This window comes from Conger conger, chromosome 7 (assembly GCF_963514075.1).
Source record: "Conger conger chromosome 7, fConCon1.1, whole genome shotgun sequence".
Taxonomy (NCBI): domain Eukaryota; kingdom Metazoa; phylum Chordata; class Actinopteri; order Anguilliformes; family Congridae; genus Conger; species Conger conger.
Window position 1 is genome coordinate 55126223 of NC_083766.1, and position 18153 is coordinate 55144375.

The 18153-nt window shown below is 44.4% G+C and overlaps 1 protein-coding gene across 1 annotated transcript; it reads left to right on the plus strand.

The window, feature by feature from the left end:
* Positions 1-1037: 1037 nt before the first annotated feature.
* LOC133132552 (G protein-activated inward rectifier potassium channel 4-like) lies at positions 1038-16711 on the plus strand. The gene is made up of 4 exons (XM_061248025.1): positions 1038-1171; positions 6534-6616; positions 7614-8487; positions 14918-16711. The coding sequence occupies exons 2-4, from the start codon at positions 6551-6553 to the stop codon at positions 15265-15267; spliced, it is 1290 nt and encodes a 429-aa protein (XP_061104009.1). The 5' UTR covers positions 1038-1171; positions 6534-6550; the 3' UTR covers positions 15268-16711.
* The last annotated feature ends 1442 nt before the right edge of the window (positions 16712-18153 follow it).

Below are 18153 nucleotides of genomic sequence, written 5' to 3' on the forward strand. Positions count from 1 at the left end.
ACTTAATCAGACAGGGTGGTCTACACTGTAATTAACTAGCGCCGTCCCTCAACACCTGCTCCCGCCTTTTAATCCACGGTAAGTGTTAAAGTGCTACGGCTGAGTAGGATTTATGGTAAACAGACGTCAGATCAATAGCCTGACAGGCACGTAATTAGAGCAGGCCGGTATGGGGATTCGCAACAAGGGAATTGGTTTCATGACAACCCCCCCTCCCCCCATATCCCTTTCCCCAACTTCCCAGGTCGTTATGGTCGCCCCTTCGTAGAACCCGGACAAGGGCAGGTTTTTTACATTCAATTAGTTAGTGGCCAACACTCTCCGCCCCTCCCCCCTCATTGTAGCAGGGGAGGTTGCTGGGGGCAATTACATCAGCGGTAGAGGGAGCCGCGGGGTAGTAAATCATAAACGGGCTCCGTGCAGAAGTTGTGTGAGGGTGCAGCTCGGAGTTTAACATGGCCGTGCGCGGTACAGGATTCCACTTCCTTAATGGACCTCTCTCTGAGAAGAGGATCGTGATGGATTGCGCTGATCGCTCAAATGACCTTGTTCCCCCATCTCCCTTCCCTCTGCTGCTCTCGACCCTCCTGCACCTGTTCCCCTCTTCCCTCCCTCTCTCCCTCCCTCCCCCTTTCCTTATTTCCCCTTCCCTCACCCCCTCTAACCACCCACCCTAGAGAATTGAGCTTTTCCTTTGACTGCGGTATTAGTGATTAAACACAGCCACCCTCTGTGTCTCTCTCCTTCTCCATCACTTCCCTTTACCCTGCACTCTCTCTCTCCCTCTCTCTCCCTCTATCCCTCACTCTCTTTCTCTCTCTCTGCAGAGTGAGGCAGGCTACACACAAGGTAGACACACACACAAGCGCACATGCTCACACACACACAGATGCACACGCAGACAAACACAAGAGAGAAGATCTCCATGTGGGAGTGAGGGAGTAGTAGAGAGAGAGAGATAGAGCGAGAGAGCGAGAGAGTGGGAGAGAGAGAGAGTAGATAGATGCACATTCGTACTCACACAGGCATAGCGGTGGAAAGGATCGTAAGAGGAACCGGGGAGGGGGGGGAACAGCGCAGTGCAAAGCCAGGGAAGGAGCTCCGTTTCTGGGGACGCGGACGTGAAATGCCCTGCCGGGCGTCTGGAGGGTACTTCTGCGGGAAACTGAAGGTAGGACTTTGACGCACCACAGAAAACTGCTGAAGACCGGCAGTGTTTGGGGAGGGCAAAGGGGTGCAAAGTGTAACTCTTATTTGTTTTGTTCAGCCTTCTGACCCATTACCGGTCCGTAATCAGCATCTGTAATCTCCAGCATAGTCCTATTAGCATATGCATCTTGCGGTTGGGTCTTCAGGGGTCAAAGTGTTAAAAATGAGGGACCGTGGATAAGGAGATGAGCAGAGAAAGTGCAGTGCAGTTCCCTGTTAATGATGAGTGGGACCAGGTAGTAGTCATTATCACTACATCCATTGCTGAGATGTAAGTGTTTCTACTTTAGCACGTAGTTGGTCTCGTCACCCAGAGATGGTCGTAAGCGGTTTAAAAGTGTACGTGAAGCACGCACTTGCGCAGCTCCCAGTTATGTAAGTTTTATGGCACTTAGTTTTAAGGTGTAAATCCCCAGGTGGGCTGGGAATCAGTCTCTGTAGCGATATTAGGGACAGTAGGAAGAGGGATATGGTAATTACTCCGGGGTGAAGAGGGTAATATTCCTGAAAATACATCTTTAGCACAGTCTTGTCATTACAGCAGATTGTGTCTGCACTGTAATGGAAACCACGGAAACTGCAATCTATCAGTTTTACTCACTGTCATAATGCAATGTCGGACGTTTCAAATTAGAACAGAGTGTTTGTTTTGCCTTTTGAAGAGGAGAGAAATAGAGTATCAGAAGCGATATGATCACAGCGTTCGGCATAATATGCAGATATTTATTTAGGGAAGGCTTATTCTCCGGGGAGAGCGTGTTTAAAAGTAGCCTTGATTGTGTTGCAGTGTTGTCAGGGAACTGGTGGAGCGTTGAGAGAAAATGTTTCCCCAGAATTTCTGCCTTCTTCTGGTTATTTTGTGATTGAACTGAGCTCATTTCCTCTTTTTACACCAATGCACTATTAATTTCTTAAATTATATACTCGTCATGCAGTTTCACAGCACTTAATTACACATGCTGTCAAATGAAGCAGGGCGCTTTAAAAAAACATTCACAAAGCTCATAATATTACCAGTCGAGCAGCAACTAATCTTATGGAAGGGAAAATAACTTGGTAACATGTAGACTCAGTGTTTCCACATGCAAGGCATTACACATTACCAAAAGCATAACATGGCACATTAGAGTAGGTGCACATTTCCATTGTTAATATAAAGCAAAATAAAAATAAAAGGGCTTACTGTATAAAAAGGCATGTCATATGTGGATGAAAAAAACATTCATACTGCCATTACCTTCATTGGACCTTTTTTTTATTTCACTATTGACCTTTTTTTTAAATCTCAATAGTGTCAGTCCTGATATGCTAACTATTCTCATGGGCATCCAGTAGAACCAAGTGCATACTGTGTATACGTTTTCTGACCAATCGCCACTGAGCTTCTCTGGGGGGGGGGGGTGGGAGCGTGCACGCGGTGAGTGGTTTGATCCTGGCCCCTGGTAATCGTAGGAAGCAGCTCCGCCGTGGAGAGCCGACCATTAAGAGGAGGAAACACGTTGCCGTTAACAACCACCTGCCGCAATCTCATTCGCTGGCTCCTGAAATCCACGTCGGCGAGCTCCTCGCTAAGGAGCTAAGGGGCGACGCCGGCGCCCGTAAAGTTTACGCGAGGCGCAGCCAGCGCTGAAATTTAGGAGGCCTTCCCGGATACCAGGGTCTGTGTGCGGCCCTCCCTCCCCATCCGGGGCCCCTCTTACAGATAAACACGGAGCCAGGGAATATGGGCTCTAAATCTGGTCATGTGACCCCCCCCATCCCCCACGATAAATCACAATTACGGTCCGAGGAGGAGACCTTTTAGAAAGCGAGAGCGTGGCTTGTACCTCGAGCGCAGGGGGGATGAGCGGGGGGAATTAAGCAGATGTCTCTGTGTCCTCCACTCCTCTGCTCCTCTGTCATTGGCTCTGCAGAATCTGTAACCTTTCAAAGAGCTCACACACATAGGTATACACAAACATACACACACACACATACACACACACAACATCCAACAACACACTCGCACACACACGACATCCAACAACACACTCGCACACACACACAGCAACACACACGCACACATACACACACACATACACATCAAGCACAGACAATGCACAAACACACACAATGCACACACAATGCACACGCACACACATAGACATCAAGCACAGACAATGCACACAACACACACAAAACATACACACACATATACACACACACACATACACACACAACCGACACACACACATACCCACACACATACCCACACACATACACACACGTGTGCGGGAGATACGACAGCACAGCAGAGCAGCTGTGAAAAATGGAGGGTAGCCAGTCGTGTACTGTCAGCCATGTTGCTCTTGTCGTTTCATTAGGCTAATTGGCTCTTGTCCTGACAGCCCACAGAGGCCAGGGCAGGGGAGGTGATGGTTGAGAGATGAGAGGGGCCACCGGGCAGATAAGGCCGCTTATTAAACGGGCACAGGATGCGAGCGAGACTCAACGGCCACTTCTGGAGACGCTGAGGTCATTCGCACCATGTGACCCCGGGCAAGATGATAATGGGATGTGCTGTGCAGTTTGCACTTGATCGGTGGCTAAGGACACGCAGTTGTTATGGGGGCTGGGGGCGGGGGGGGGGGGGGGGGAGGGAGTATAAAGACGGGGTGTCCAGGAGTCTGACTGCAGAGAGGGCGAACTCACCAGGGGCCTGGTGCATTGTGGGAAAAGCAGGGAGTCAGCAGGTTCACTGCTTGCGCGCGTTCGTTTTGATGACTCTCCCGCTTTGCGTAATAAGGCGGAAAAAAAAAACTGAAAGCTCAGACGTCAGAATCGAAAGATTCATACATATTAAAATATGCTTTATCATCTTATTATGCTAATCATGCAGCGCTTGCTAATGTTCATACAGTGTTATTGCTGGGGGGAAGAAATCCCAATTAAGCCCACCAATAATATGCATATGAAATACCCTACATATGAGATGTTCTGGCACTGTAATGTCGATTAGGGAAGGCTAGTTTATCATGATTTACTCATTACTCAAGGCATACCAAAGGGTATGGTTTATGGGTTGGGGTTATTCATTATAGGTAGCATCACTCCTGAACACAGTGAACTGCTCAGGGCTTTATGAGTTCATATGAGACCAAGAGGAATCAATTGTAATCTATAAGAGTAAAATACACTCTGTCAGAATTGATTAAACCCGTCACTGCGTGCTCATTTATTTTCTTGCAATATTTGATTACATTTGTCCAGCAAATTCTCTTATCTACTATATGAGAGAACATAATTGCATTTTCATCAGTAATGTCAGTAACAGCGAAAGAGACCGGGAATGCTTACAACACACACAGGGCAATGATGGCATATGTACTGGTGCATCATCGCCAAAGCGTCGCACTTTTTCAATTCGGAGACTCAAACTTCCGACCAGGCAACAAAACAAAAGACTGTAGCAGGATAAAAGATATGGGATTCGGCCATTGCGGCAGCAAAATATGTCACCCCCTTCGTATAACTGCGGGATAGTATTGGAGGACTCACCGGACTGTTACGTCGAGGAAAAGCGTCCAGCGTTTCGTTTAGCAGCCACGCCGCAAAGCCGCTGTTAATAGCTCAAGTAGGGATTCGCGTTTGTTGTGATCTATTTTGTCCGCCGCCTTTTACGAGTGACAGCCGAGTGCTTAGCAAATTGGTAACGCTATCATCGCCGCGAAGCTCCACAAACAACCCTCTTACCTGGCTCCGAGCGCTGAGATAAAATGCCTACTGCGGTTTTCTGAGGAAGTCGGCAGGCCTGAATGCGAATCTGTGCGCGTACACGGTTTCCCATGTCACTGCAGCCTTGGGCTTTATCTCTTTCTACCATTTAGAGATTTGGGGTACAGGCTTCAGCATAAATTACAGTGCAAATGTATTCAGAGCCAAACTTGTTTTATATCATCGCATGGAACATTGCTTTGTGGTTTTGCACAACATATGTTGTTTTACCAACATTATCCCTGGAGGCAATTATGAATATAAACCCAGTTCATGGCATCATGGCTCATGGGAGTCAATAAGCTTAGTGAGAATTTGCATGGGACACTTTTGCGCACAAATTAGTTTAAAAACTGTTTCTCTTTTAGACAGAACTACAGTTAAACTAGAAACAATTATCTGCATATGAAGTTTTACAAATCCCTGCCTTAATGTGCATCATACGGCTACTACTACTACTACTACTACTACTACTGCTAATAATAATAATAATAATAATAATAATAATAATGGCTTTCAGATGGATTTTATTACCTCATTGTACAGCATAATATACCACATGAACACAGGCACATCTGAATGATGGCAGTAGTGTATAGGGTCACTGGTCCACAGCCATAAGACACACATTAGTGTCATATTTCTTATTAACCAATGCCTTGTCCATTGGGAAGTTATTTTTAAAGCTTTATTAGACTTGTCAGTTGCCAAGGAAGCTATTGATGAGACTGCGGAATGATGTTCAATTATGAGATTCAGTGATGCGGAATAAGATTCAGTTTGGATTAAGGTTGTTATCATAGTATAACTTCTTATAAGCAGAGGGTACAAATCGTAAGTAACCATGGTGCCGTGAATCAGCTCTGAGTTGTTGAAACAAGTCAACACAGAAATGTGCAAATCTAAAGATGCCCTTCTGATGTATGTATGTCTTTCAGCAACCACTTTGATTTCCCATCTCATGTAACTCTTATTGATTTATTGAATTTAGATTGCATGTAACGTGTCATGAATTTTGTACTATATGATAGCTTAATCTACTGTAAGTAAATTAAGCATATAATCTCTTTCCCTTTCTCTTTTTACTTTCCTTGTGATTTGTGGGAGTTGATGGTTTTCTGTGCCTAAACTCAAAACTCCCTCTCTCTCCCCCTCTCTCGCACTCTTTCTCTCCATAAGATAAGGCTGGAGTTTGAGTATTATTTGCTGATAAATAATTTGCCTGATTGTGAGAATATGTGGTGTATTCAGCAGGTCCTATGTGCAGTAGTGGGGAATAATTGAAAGCTGAATTGGTTTCCTTTTTTTCTGGTTTGGTTTCTTTCCCTTGGTTATGGTTTGTTGTTGGATTGCTGTGGAGTGATTAAGACTATGTGACTAATAAAACAGGGTTTTAAAAGTCTCACTCTCTCTCTTGCTCTGTTTTTCTCGCTTTCTCTCTCATTCTCTCACTCTCTCTTTCTCCCTCTCCCCCCTCTCTCTCTCCCTCTCTCTTTCTTTCTCTCTCATTCTCTCTCTCTCTCTCTCTCTCTCTCTCTCTCTCTCTCTCTCTCTCTCTCTCTCTCTCTCAGGTGTTTAGCTCTAGCTGATGATGGCAGGGGATTCCCGATCTCACATGGACCACAGTATGGAGATAGGAGTACTCCCTCGTGAGGTCAGGCTTGTTCTTCTTCCGCTTGGTCTCCCACAGATGAGCTGCAAAACCTGTGTGTGTGAGTGTGTGTGTGTGTGTGTGTGTGTGTGTGTGTGTGTGAGAGAGAGAGTGTGTGAGCATGAGTGAGAGAGACCGAAGAATATGACTGGCATATTGTGTCTTTCCTCCGTGTCGTCTCCACAGAAAACTGTACTCCATAAAGGAATGACACGTGGCAATGACTAGAACTGTGAATACCTTGCATCCTTTCAAACTCCTATAGTGCTGTTAGACAAAATGATTTGGTCCTGAATAGGGTAAAGCTATTATCTAGCCTTCAAAGCCTTCATAAAAACCAGGTGATTAAACATGCAAACAGAAAATCGAGGAGGAAAGTAGAGAGAACAACCTTGAATATACAACAGAGTTTACTGAGATGGTAAGTTGAGTAAGATGAGTAAGGTATGGGCATTTCTTTTTTGTTTATTTGTTCTGAGCTTTTATGCTGCATTCAGGCTTTTAGGCTGACCAAACACCCCTGAGCAAATACAGCCACCCTTTGGCTGTATTAAACTAGTTTCTAGTTACTTCAAGGATTATAGCATGGTTTCCAAAAAGCTATGCCCTCAACAAATGTTTTCATAGTAGCTACCGAATAATTTATTACTTATGTTTAAATGGTAAAGGGTTGGCATTTATATAGCGCCTTTATCCAAAGCACTGTACAACTGATGCTTCTCATTCACCCATTCATACACACACTCACACACCAACGGCTATTGGCTGCCATGCAAGGCACCGACCAGCTCGTCAGGAGCATTTATGGGTTAGGTGTCTTGCTCAGGGACAAACCTGAGCAAGACCAGAAAAACTCAGACTGCTAGACAACTGCTCGTACCGCCTGAGCCAATGTCGTTTACTTTTCTCATACAGCATATACTTCATAATATTGAATACAGCCACTGTATTCATGTAATTCCTGTCCAGTTCCCTGACCGCTATATTTCCGCACGTTTAGATGAAGAAACTTCCGAAGCATATCAGGGACGCGCAGATCTCCACTGACCGCACTCGCCTGATCGCCGAGCCGGTGAAGAAGCCCAGGCAACGCTACGTCCAGAAGGACGGCAAGTGCAACGTCCACCACGGCAACGTCCAGGAGACCTACCGCTACTTCAGCGACCTCTTCACCACGCTGGTGGACCTGCAGTGGCGCCTGAGCCTGCTGATCTTCACCCTGGTCTACGTGTTCACCTGGCTCTTCTTCGGCTTCTTCTGGTGGATCATCGCCTACCTCCGGGGCGACCTGATCCACGGCGACGAGGAGGACTGGACGCCCTGCGTGGAGAACCTCAACAGCTTCGTCTCGGCCTTCCTCTTCTCCATCGAGACGGAGACCACCATCGGGTACGGCTACCGGGTCATCACCAACGAGTGTCCCGAGGGCATCATCCTGCTGCTGGTGCAGGCCATCCTGGGCTCCATCGTCAACGCCATCATGGTGGGCTGCATGTTCGTGAAGATCTCGCAGCCCAAGAAGCGGGCGGAGACGCTGATGTTCTCCCACAAGGCCGTGGTGTCCCTGCGGGACGACAAGCTGTGCCTGATGTTCCGGGTGGGCGACCTGCGGAACTCGCACATCGTGGAGGCCTCCATCCGCGCCAAGCTCATCCGCTCGCAGCAGACCAAGGAGGGCGAGTTCATCCCGCTCAACCAGACCGACATCAACATCGGCTTCGACACCGGCGACGACCGCCTCTTCCTGGTGTCGCCCCTCATCATCTCCCACGAGATCAACGAGAACAGCCCCTTCTGGGAGTGGACCCAGGCCCAGATGGAGAAGGAGGAGTTTGAGATCGTGGTCATTTTGGAGGGCATGGTTGAAGCCACAGGTAAGCTAGACCTTGCTTTATGAACAGTACCAGCCAAGTCGTTTGACATTAGGTCATGGTCTCTATTGGTAGATCATCTCAAATAAGAGTGCTGAATCAGGGGCCCATTCCAATCACTTATCTTTCACCTTCTTCTTCCTTTTCTCACGTCTTTTCCTTGCTCTGAGCTCCGCCTATAGGGGGAGGCAAGAACAATAGTGAGAAAAAGAGGTGAAGGCAAGGGACTCAAGAAAACGTGAATTAGGCAAATTGAACGTCCTTGCTCCTTCAAACATCCGTGTGAAGCCACATTAGTTAGAGGCACAGGCCCTGCTCTAAGTGTTCAATCCAAAAGTAATTCACATTGATGAACATCGATGTCTTTCCACAGACACAACTGTAACCCAAAATGGCCAACTGATCTTGCTTGTGTAGATATAATCAACAAGAGGTCTGTTCAGGACTGCTCTTTTTTGTCCTGGATAAATGTTTTCATTGTTTATCAATTCCTATTTCCTATGTGCCCCTACAGAGATGTTGTATTAGGGCCATTTATGCGTGCTCCCATTGATCTGCCAGTTGCACTGAAATTGAATAAATGGTCCTTGCGGCAAAAGTGCAGTGAAGTACAGTAAGGAGTCCCACAGGCCTGGATTTCACTTTGGATCAAATCATTTCAGCCCTATTAAATTCAGAATGTATTTTTGTCGTTTTAAATCATTCTGAAAAGGAGTTTCCTATCCAGAACTCAGTTATATTTAGCACAAAGCTGGTAAAACATTAAGGAATTCTGTTATGTGCCTCTTGTTAGCGTGGAATAGATTAAAGATGGTACATTTGTGAAGGGTTAATGCTAATTGCTAATCCCTGACAGGCAGACTCGTGTTTCAGTCTGCATAATGCATACACTAAGATGTTTAAGGGCCTGTGCTTTGGGGTTTTATTTAGTCCTTTCACGCGTCGAACTTGAAATCGTTTATGAGAGAACAAAATGCATGAGGGGGATCTAGCCGCCGAAGTTCTGTTGCCACACGAGAACACGGCGTTGCTAAAGAGGAGGAAACACCTCGCTTCGGGACGTCTGCCAGATACACAGATTGATTACGTGCATGAGATCCCAAGGTTCTTGGAGAGCTTTGTGTGCATGAAAAATTGATCTGAAAATCTGTTTATTTATAGCAAAGAGCATCAAGGGAAGAAAATCATCTATATAGACGTAACCCTGTGCGCTAATTTCCGTTTTAATTCCGCATTTCTGCTACACGGTCAGGGACGCATTAGAATAATAAGCTGAAGGTTGCTGTTTAAGCTATTTATTAGCCTTTGTTCGAGGCCAGCTGCCGGTGTTTGTTCTCATTTAAATACGATGCATGATGCATCTCTTTAATATTCTGCGCAATATTGGTTACATTTGTCAGGAGCAAGTAGGTCTATGAGAACTTTAATTTGGATTGCGACAACAGTTTTCGCATGTGAATGTTCCTGCTGCTGCAGCTCTGAAACGTTTTTATGGAATCCCTGCACTCCCCTAACCACAGACATTAAGAGTTTGAAATAGACGTGAAATTTCCGCTTGATTAGCACAAGCTCATCATGCTTGGCTTGTGTAACCTTGGCGATTGCCTGTGATTGAATCACTGGGGGGGTCTCTGTTCATGCCTTATAAATGGGCGGACTCCAGCTGGGAATTTTGGGAACACAATTAGTGCTCCTTCCCAGATGCCCTCACAAGCTGGGAATCCTTCCATCCGGCACTTAAAATGTCTACCGATTCAAAAGGAGGGGTTTCAGCATCAAAGGGAAATATATGACAGGCTCTTGCTCGTGGCTTTTATTCTCCAACCTTTTTGTGCGTTTAAGAACAAGCTGTGTATTTGACACATGGAGCCTGGTCAGCATATGACGCCAATAGACAAGGGGAGGAAAACTATCCCCCATTAACCCTTTGAAGAGTGCATTTTTTAAATGTTTGTTTTCTGAATTCTATTTTACTGATCTAGAAGAGTAGGGATTGTTACATCAGAGAATTTAGAATATTCAGTTGAGAACATTCTAAGCACATATTTGCGCTTTTACACCTTAAATGGTTAACAATGAATCATGTATGTGCAGATCTTGGGTCAGATTTCTCGAATGCAGATCATAACCTTATGCGTAACAAGATAAACGATAGAAACTGATCCTAGGACAGTGCTTGAGATGCTTTATAAATACAGGCCTTGGACTCTGCATAATGATGCCGCAGTCATTTTTTCTCATTTCATGAGTCAGTTTCCTGCAGGCTTTGATATAAGATCATATCTCACATGCCCCATGGTCTGCGCTAAGTTCTGCATCAAAGCAATTAAAACGGACTATTAGGGCACGGTCAAAAGGCAAATCATGTTCCCGTGGCATGTAATCAGCATTAAACATTGCGTGTATTTGCATTTTACGTTATGTTTGTTTATTTGTCTGTAATTGAGTTGGCTTTTGTCGCAGGCAATTCCCTGAAGGACTCTGAAATCACTCCCCGATATTCCTTACCCTGTGTTGTCTCTTTCTCAGGGAATACATTAGCTCAGGGATAATCTTGTGAAAACACAAATTCAAAGTCCCACAGCGTCCATTGCTTAGCATAAACAACAGAAGTTCATTAACGCAAACCTGGCGTGGCCTGTCATTCCCGGGAGCAACACTCTGACTCGGCATCAGGGTTTTCCAGATTCAGCCACTGTCCTCTTCCTGCTGGGCCCCTGCTTTCTGTCCCTACCATGATTACAATGCCCGAATTCTAACAAGCTGTTCGTTATCTCGAGTTAGAATGAGGATTTACCGTGGTTAAGGGACATTATGTCAGAAATAACTACGTTTGCCACGGAGAATGAATGTGCAATATTCAGATCCAATGACTTTTAATCAGCCCGTTAGTCTATTTTATTCTCTTCAGATAAATGGTGAATGTTAAATGATTCATGCAGAATTTCTTCATATTTTAATGACGGGAACATGTAGACTGACAGCTGAGATGAGTGTTATTCCTGAAATTCTTAAAAGAGCAGAGCAGATGTCGGCCACTAACTGTAGATATGTATTTATTGTCTGTTGCAAAATGTTTGAGTTCAGAGACATTGAGCCAACCCTGCACTGCATTCAAATATGTACAAGGGGGGAAAATATATGGAAGAACACGAGCATGTGTTTTCAAGCCCCCTGAAAATTAATCAGGAGAATTTGATTGGCTTTAACATAACCTTTAACATAATTTTGCAGTGAAGAATACAATCATGGTACAAAGGCACTTTCAACCGTTGAACAGCTTCAGATGGAACTCTCTCTCGTTCCTTTGGTCACCTTTGAATGTTTTCGTAAAACAAAGCAATCAAATTCTGTCAGAGATGAGGATTGCCGCTGTCATATCTTCAGCCAGATCCAAATAGTTATCTGAGTAAAGACATAAAAATCTCCTAGGGTTTGATAATAGGATTTGATGGCTAAAGATGGCTTCTTTTTAATAGAAACGAATCGCATTGAATACATGAAGGTTACAGTCAAGGTGGTATGCACACATCCAAAGAATAAAGGTTTATGAAAAATCAAAGGCCATGTCCGAAACAGTTTACTTGTGTACTATTGCATATTTAAATTGAGTACACTGGATTCGATGTAGGTGATTTCTCTCAATGTAGTGTTGATGGTATATACACTCACTGAGCAATTTATTAGGTATTTATCAGACTTTTTTTATTTTTTTATTTTATTTATGTTCAGAGATGCTCTTGTGCATACCACTGTTATAATATGTGGTTATTTGCGTTAGTGTTACCTCCCTGTCAGCTGTGACCGGTCTGGCCCTTCTCATCTGACCTCTCTTATTAACAATGCATTTTTGCCCGCAAAACTGCTGCTTACTGGATGTTTTTGGGGTTTTTTTGCACCATTTTCTGCAAACTTTAGAGACTGAAACTTCAGGAGATCAGCAGCTTCTGAGATACTCAAACCACCCTGTATGGCACCAATAATCATCCCAAAGTCGCTTAGATCACATTTAGTCCCCATTCTGACAGTTGGTCTGAAAACCATGTCTGCATGCTTTTATGCATTATTAAATATTTGCATTAACAAGCTGGTGTACAGTTCTACTGAGTGCTCCCTAAGTGTATATTTCCAGGGTTTTGCTGAGTGTGGGTGTGCCTGAAATGACTGTGTCCTCAAAATGGAGCCTCTACTAAGCATACTACAGACAGTCCTCATGCTATTTTCCGGTACTGCGGAAGCGTTCGACGCCCACCCTTTTACTAAAACGCCCCTGCCCCTTCCTCTATTATCCAATGAACTGTGATTGACCCCAAAGATGGCTCCACCTCTTCCTCTCTGTGGGACCTCCTAACAAGCATGGTTTACTTGCTGAAGCGTCTTCTCGGGGATACACTCAGTGAAACCCCTAGAAATACGCTTATTAAAGTATACTATATTCAGAGAACATTTCTTTGACATTGCCTTCGGGAACACATTGCACACGAATATCAGTAAGCAGTGTGTTTAGATATTTTGAGGACACAGTAGTTAGGAGGCTGTTTTGGACGCAGCCAAAGACATGGTAAATGGTAAATGCTTCTCATTCACACACTCACACACCTATGGCGATTGGCAACCATGCAAGGCACCATCCAGCTCATCAGGAGTAATTTAAGGTTAGGTATCTGCTCAGGGACACACCCAGGGCAGGAAATGTGACTGATCGCTCTTACTTCCTGAGCTATTGCTCCCCCCTTAAAGCATGCACACTCCTGAATCTATATCTGCACATACATTATGGTTTCTAACATTGAGAACTAATGCTTGTGCAAGCTTTCTTGTTTACACTGAGTATACGCTCTTATCCCGGGTGATTTATAGCCTTCCATATACAAACCGTTTATGCGGCTGCATATTTCACTGAAGCAGTTCAGGTTAAGTACCTAATTCAAAGGCACACTGGCAGCACCCCACCAGTGAATCCAACCTGCAGCCTTACACTCAATAACAGTTACCTCAGCATTGCGCTCAGACCTGGGTCAAATACGTAATTCAAATTCCGATTCAAATCCATTTTCTGCGCTCGATTGATCTTGCCTGGTGCAATTGAGCCAAGCAAAAGGACCATGAAGGCAGGGTTTGCACTTTTTGAGAGAATTTCATAGGCTTCAATACACCAGACAACCTCAGCAAAGTGTCGAAGAGTAGAAGAGAATTTGAATCCAAGACACAAACTTATTTGACCCAGGTCTGGTTACGTTACACTGTCATCCTCTGAAGTTTCATTGCTGCTATTGAATCATTGAATGTTTAGTCTATGGTTTGAATGGGGATGAAAAATATATATTTCATGTGCGTATTTCTGGGGGATGAACTTTCGCTTTCTCTTTTCCTATTTCATTAGAAGGTGAATTGAACATTTTTCTCATTAATAACTTTTTAGTATTCAGTTTGACCTTTTCTGGCCCGCACCTCCAGGTGTTCTTCAAATATGCATTTACAGCCACTTCTCATTAAAGAGATCTTTAAAAGGCAGCTGATTCTATTAGCAGCATACAAAGAGGATGGTTCTCTTGTATTTATGTCATTATCTGCCTTCAAATTAGACTGTACGCTTGGGAGTAAATCCCTTTTTAATTAGCTTTTGCTGAAAATGTGCTCTTTACACTTTGTATAAGTCAGAAATACTTTGCCTCGTCCTTTTTTTAAAAGAGCAAAAATAGCTTTTTTGTTGTAGTGTCAGCTTTATTTGTTTTCTGACCCAAGAGTCACCCACAGATCGACAAAGGATTGCAATATCCTTGAACTGTTAGCAAGTTTGGAGTAAAGAGATAAATCCCACCCCCACACACACTCACGCATACTGTACAGGATCGCATTGATCAGCTTCACAATCAGCTTCTCAAGGTTGTATGGGTTTGAGGCTGATTCTAGCACTCTATTGGGGATTGGATTAATGCAAAACTGCAAGAAAATAAAAGTTTAATGTAAAGCCTAATCAATGGTTCCGACTTTGAATAGTTGCCTTGATGTGTAGACTCCATTAAGATTGATGTGTAGACTCCAAATATCAGACTTGTGTCTGTTTTTTTTTACGCATTACTCATGGGCTGACGTTGGCTCAGGTGGTAAGAGCAGTCGTCTGGCAGTCGGAGGGTTCCCAGTTCGATCCCACCCTGGGTGTGTCGAAGTGTCCCTGAGCAGGACATCTAACCCCCAAATGCTCCTGACGGTTGGTGCCTTGCATGGCAGCCAATAGCATCAATTGTACAGTGCTTTGCATAAAGGCGCTATATAAATGCCAGCCATTTGCACCCTAACTTCTTGTTTCTGTCCATCCTGGTTGCTGACTTTGTTACCTTGAATGAATATTTTTTTAATGCCTCAGCAATAACAAAGTTTGTATTCTTCTTTTTTTGGTGGTTCATCCCCCTCTCCCCCGCTCTCTGTAAAGGGATGACCTGTCAGGCTCGGAGCTCCTACCTGGACACGGAGGTCCTCTGGGGCTACCGGTTCACCCCAGTCCTCTCCCTGGAGAAGGGCTTTTATGAGGTGGACTACAACAACTTCCACGAGATCTACGAGACCAGCACCCCCTCTTGCAGTGCCAGGGAGCTGGCGGCCAGCGGGGGCATGCGAGACAGACTGCTCCTTCCTCACCTCTCCCTCCCCTCCCACACCCCCAAAACCCACCTCCAAGACCTGCTGGGCACCCCCGACCCCCTGCCGGGGGACGAGGGCAAGCGGGGGGGTCTGAGGGAGGGGACCAACGGTTCGGCCGCTACGCTGGGGGTCCAAGCGTGACGCCATGGCAACGCTTCGCCGGGTGCCTGGCAGGGCCCTGCATTTCCATGACAACGCTCGGAAAACAGAGGGGAAAATGCCTCAGGCAGCATGGCCACAGTTTCATTCTTAACTTGGATATGGGGTGGCAGGAAACTGCCTGTTGATTGGTTGTTTTGATATCCCAGGCTGTTGCGGAGCCTGTGATTGGATGATGTTATGTATGGGCGGAAGGAAGCCATTAAACTGCTGGATTGATCTTTGCCAACTTCTCACGAGTCAAATTATATGGACTGAAGGAGTTGGCGGACGAGAAGGACGCCCTCTGCTGGTGAGATGGGGCAGTGCTAGCTCTGACTGAGGATTCATCAAGCGACGCAATTTATTCCTTATTAAGACGCACAAGATCGTCACCATAACGCACAGTGGAGTATCCATTGACCACACATGGGATTTTGCCAAGACCACACACTGGATTACCACAAACGAGAGACTCCTGCGCCTAAGCCATGGTCACATGTACAGCTCGCTATGGAAACGTCCACCGTGGCTGTAACTGGTGGGTGAATTTCTTGAGAGGCCTGGAAACTTCCACTGTGAATCGAACTGACCGGCGAATTTCCTGCAGGGGTTAACACTGGTGACATGACTCAGATCCACGGCGCTGATGTACATTTTGCGCTCACTAGGTATTTTATTACAAAATTATCGGCACAACCGCAGCTGCGGCAGAAAACGGTTCGGAAATTCAGTGCCTCCCGTCAACCACTCGCGGCTGGTCTATCTTTCAGGAAGTAGCGTACATGGAGGTGGGATGAAATAGGTTCGTAGATTCGGTGTCACATTTCATAAGTCAGATGCTTTCTTTCATCACCATATTATGTGATTTATGTGTGTCTGTACGGCTTCTGCTGTTGTGCGGTTTCACTCCCGGACAGCTGCTTGTCATAACTATTGAGTTTCCTCCCATGGATCTCAGCTGAAATTCCAATTTAGGGATTATATGTCCATATCTGTATTGTTTGTGGCACTACCATTTTAGGTTTCTGTAATTCAGGGCGTTTTATTTGATCTATATATTGTGGAACATTTGTTCTACCTTTTTTCCTTAACTGTTTTCATTGTCAGTGTAGCTTTGGCAAACCATTATAAAGAACAGGGTATTTTCTTAGCTTTCATAAATACAGCGAAAGCCTTTTACAAATATTATTCAAGAAGGTGTTGAATATGACCCTACTATATGTAAAATGTTTTAAAGGAAAAGTAATAAAAACTTATAGAGATTATTTATGCCTTTCTAGAATGCAGTATCACATACAAATGCAGGATGCCAAAAAAAAAGAAGAAAAAAAAGATAAGCTTTCACTCAATAAGTAAACATGTTGCCTAAAATTGTAGGGTTAAGTTCTCCTCTGTTTTCTGTCCAAAAGTCCAATTAGCTTGCACATTAAAGATGATCGATTCACATGCGTCAGTCTAACAATGTGTAACAATATACCGTTTTTCCATTGGAATGCTAATGTGGAATTTCAGTGGAAACTGTTGATCTCATCAATTCATGTTTATGTACAACAACCGCACACTGCTGCCAATACAAATTGATTAAAGGGTGAAAAACCATGATTTGCAAGAAGAAGAAGAAGAAGCAGGAAGACAAACAATTTAAGGCAAGTAGGCCTGAATGTGATTTCATTAAGACCCAAACTTGCAGATGGCTGAGACGTTTCCAAAATGTTAATTTTCTATTGGGCATTAAACTCTTGTGACCAAAAATGACCCTATGTTCGATATGAATATCAAAGTAGCCGTAAAGTGGTGGGGCTTTGGAAGTAGACCACATAATTAGGACGCGGTGAGCAGGCTTGGCAGTGAGCGACGGCAAGAGAGTTCTTGGCACCGTTTGTACAGCGGCCGTAAATGCAGGCTTTCAAATCTATATGCAATCTGGACGGTGATAATGAGGAAGGCAAGTGCCCAGATCAGTGGATGTTTTTCAGAAATAGCTGACGACGTTTCCACACCTGCGGTTCGATTTGCAATGTATCTTCTCCAACTGTGTTTGCAGTCCAGTGGAAGCGCTAAGTGACACTGCGGTCGTTATTCAGAAATTGTCACCCCGTTTACATTTATTATCTGAAGGAAGCCGGGTTCAGACAGAACTTCCTTTCGCGAAATCCACACCAGACGACGGTAAAATAAATGGCTGCCAAAGCTCGTTGAACGGGCATATCGGCTGCATTTTAAAATGTGTTTTACCGTAAACTACAGCTTTATTTACAATTATTTACAATTTTCTCTCGTTTTTACGATTTTTTCCCGCATGTGTAGCTATTTCAAACATGATACTTAGTGTAAATAAGACAGATTCGGAGTTGCTGTAATGTGTATTTCCTCACTTTGAAGCAGGTAGGCTACTGACTCCTACAGGCTTCAAGTCTTTATGCTAAGCTAACACATTATGCTAACATGGAATCCGAGCCAGAGAATGCACAAAAATGAAAATGAAATCGAACATCTAGTCTAATTCTAAGTCGGAAAAAAAGGTATATTTCCCAATGTCGGTGTATTCCTTTAAGAGATAATAACGAGACAAAACGAGCAAAGTCATTTTAGGAATAATTTAAATGGGCCTATCGTAATCATGGGATGTGCTGCATACACTTCTGCTCACACCTAAACTGTAGGACATTGTTTGTATGTAGAGTGTAGGCTACTGGGTGTAGGCCTAATGTTCTTTCATTTCCAACTCAATTCTCAGGAGCTTGCACAGGAAGGATACAATAATAGATCATTTATTTTAAATTAAAATATTTTATATTTTATGATGAACTGGGAGTGAAAAGGAAGCCTTTTCTCATAAAATAAATAGGCCTGGTCAACTTGGCACATCATTTCATACCTGTAAAG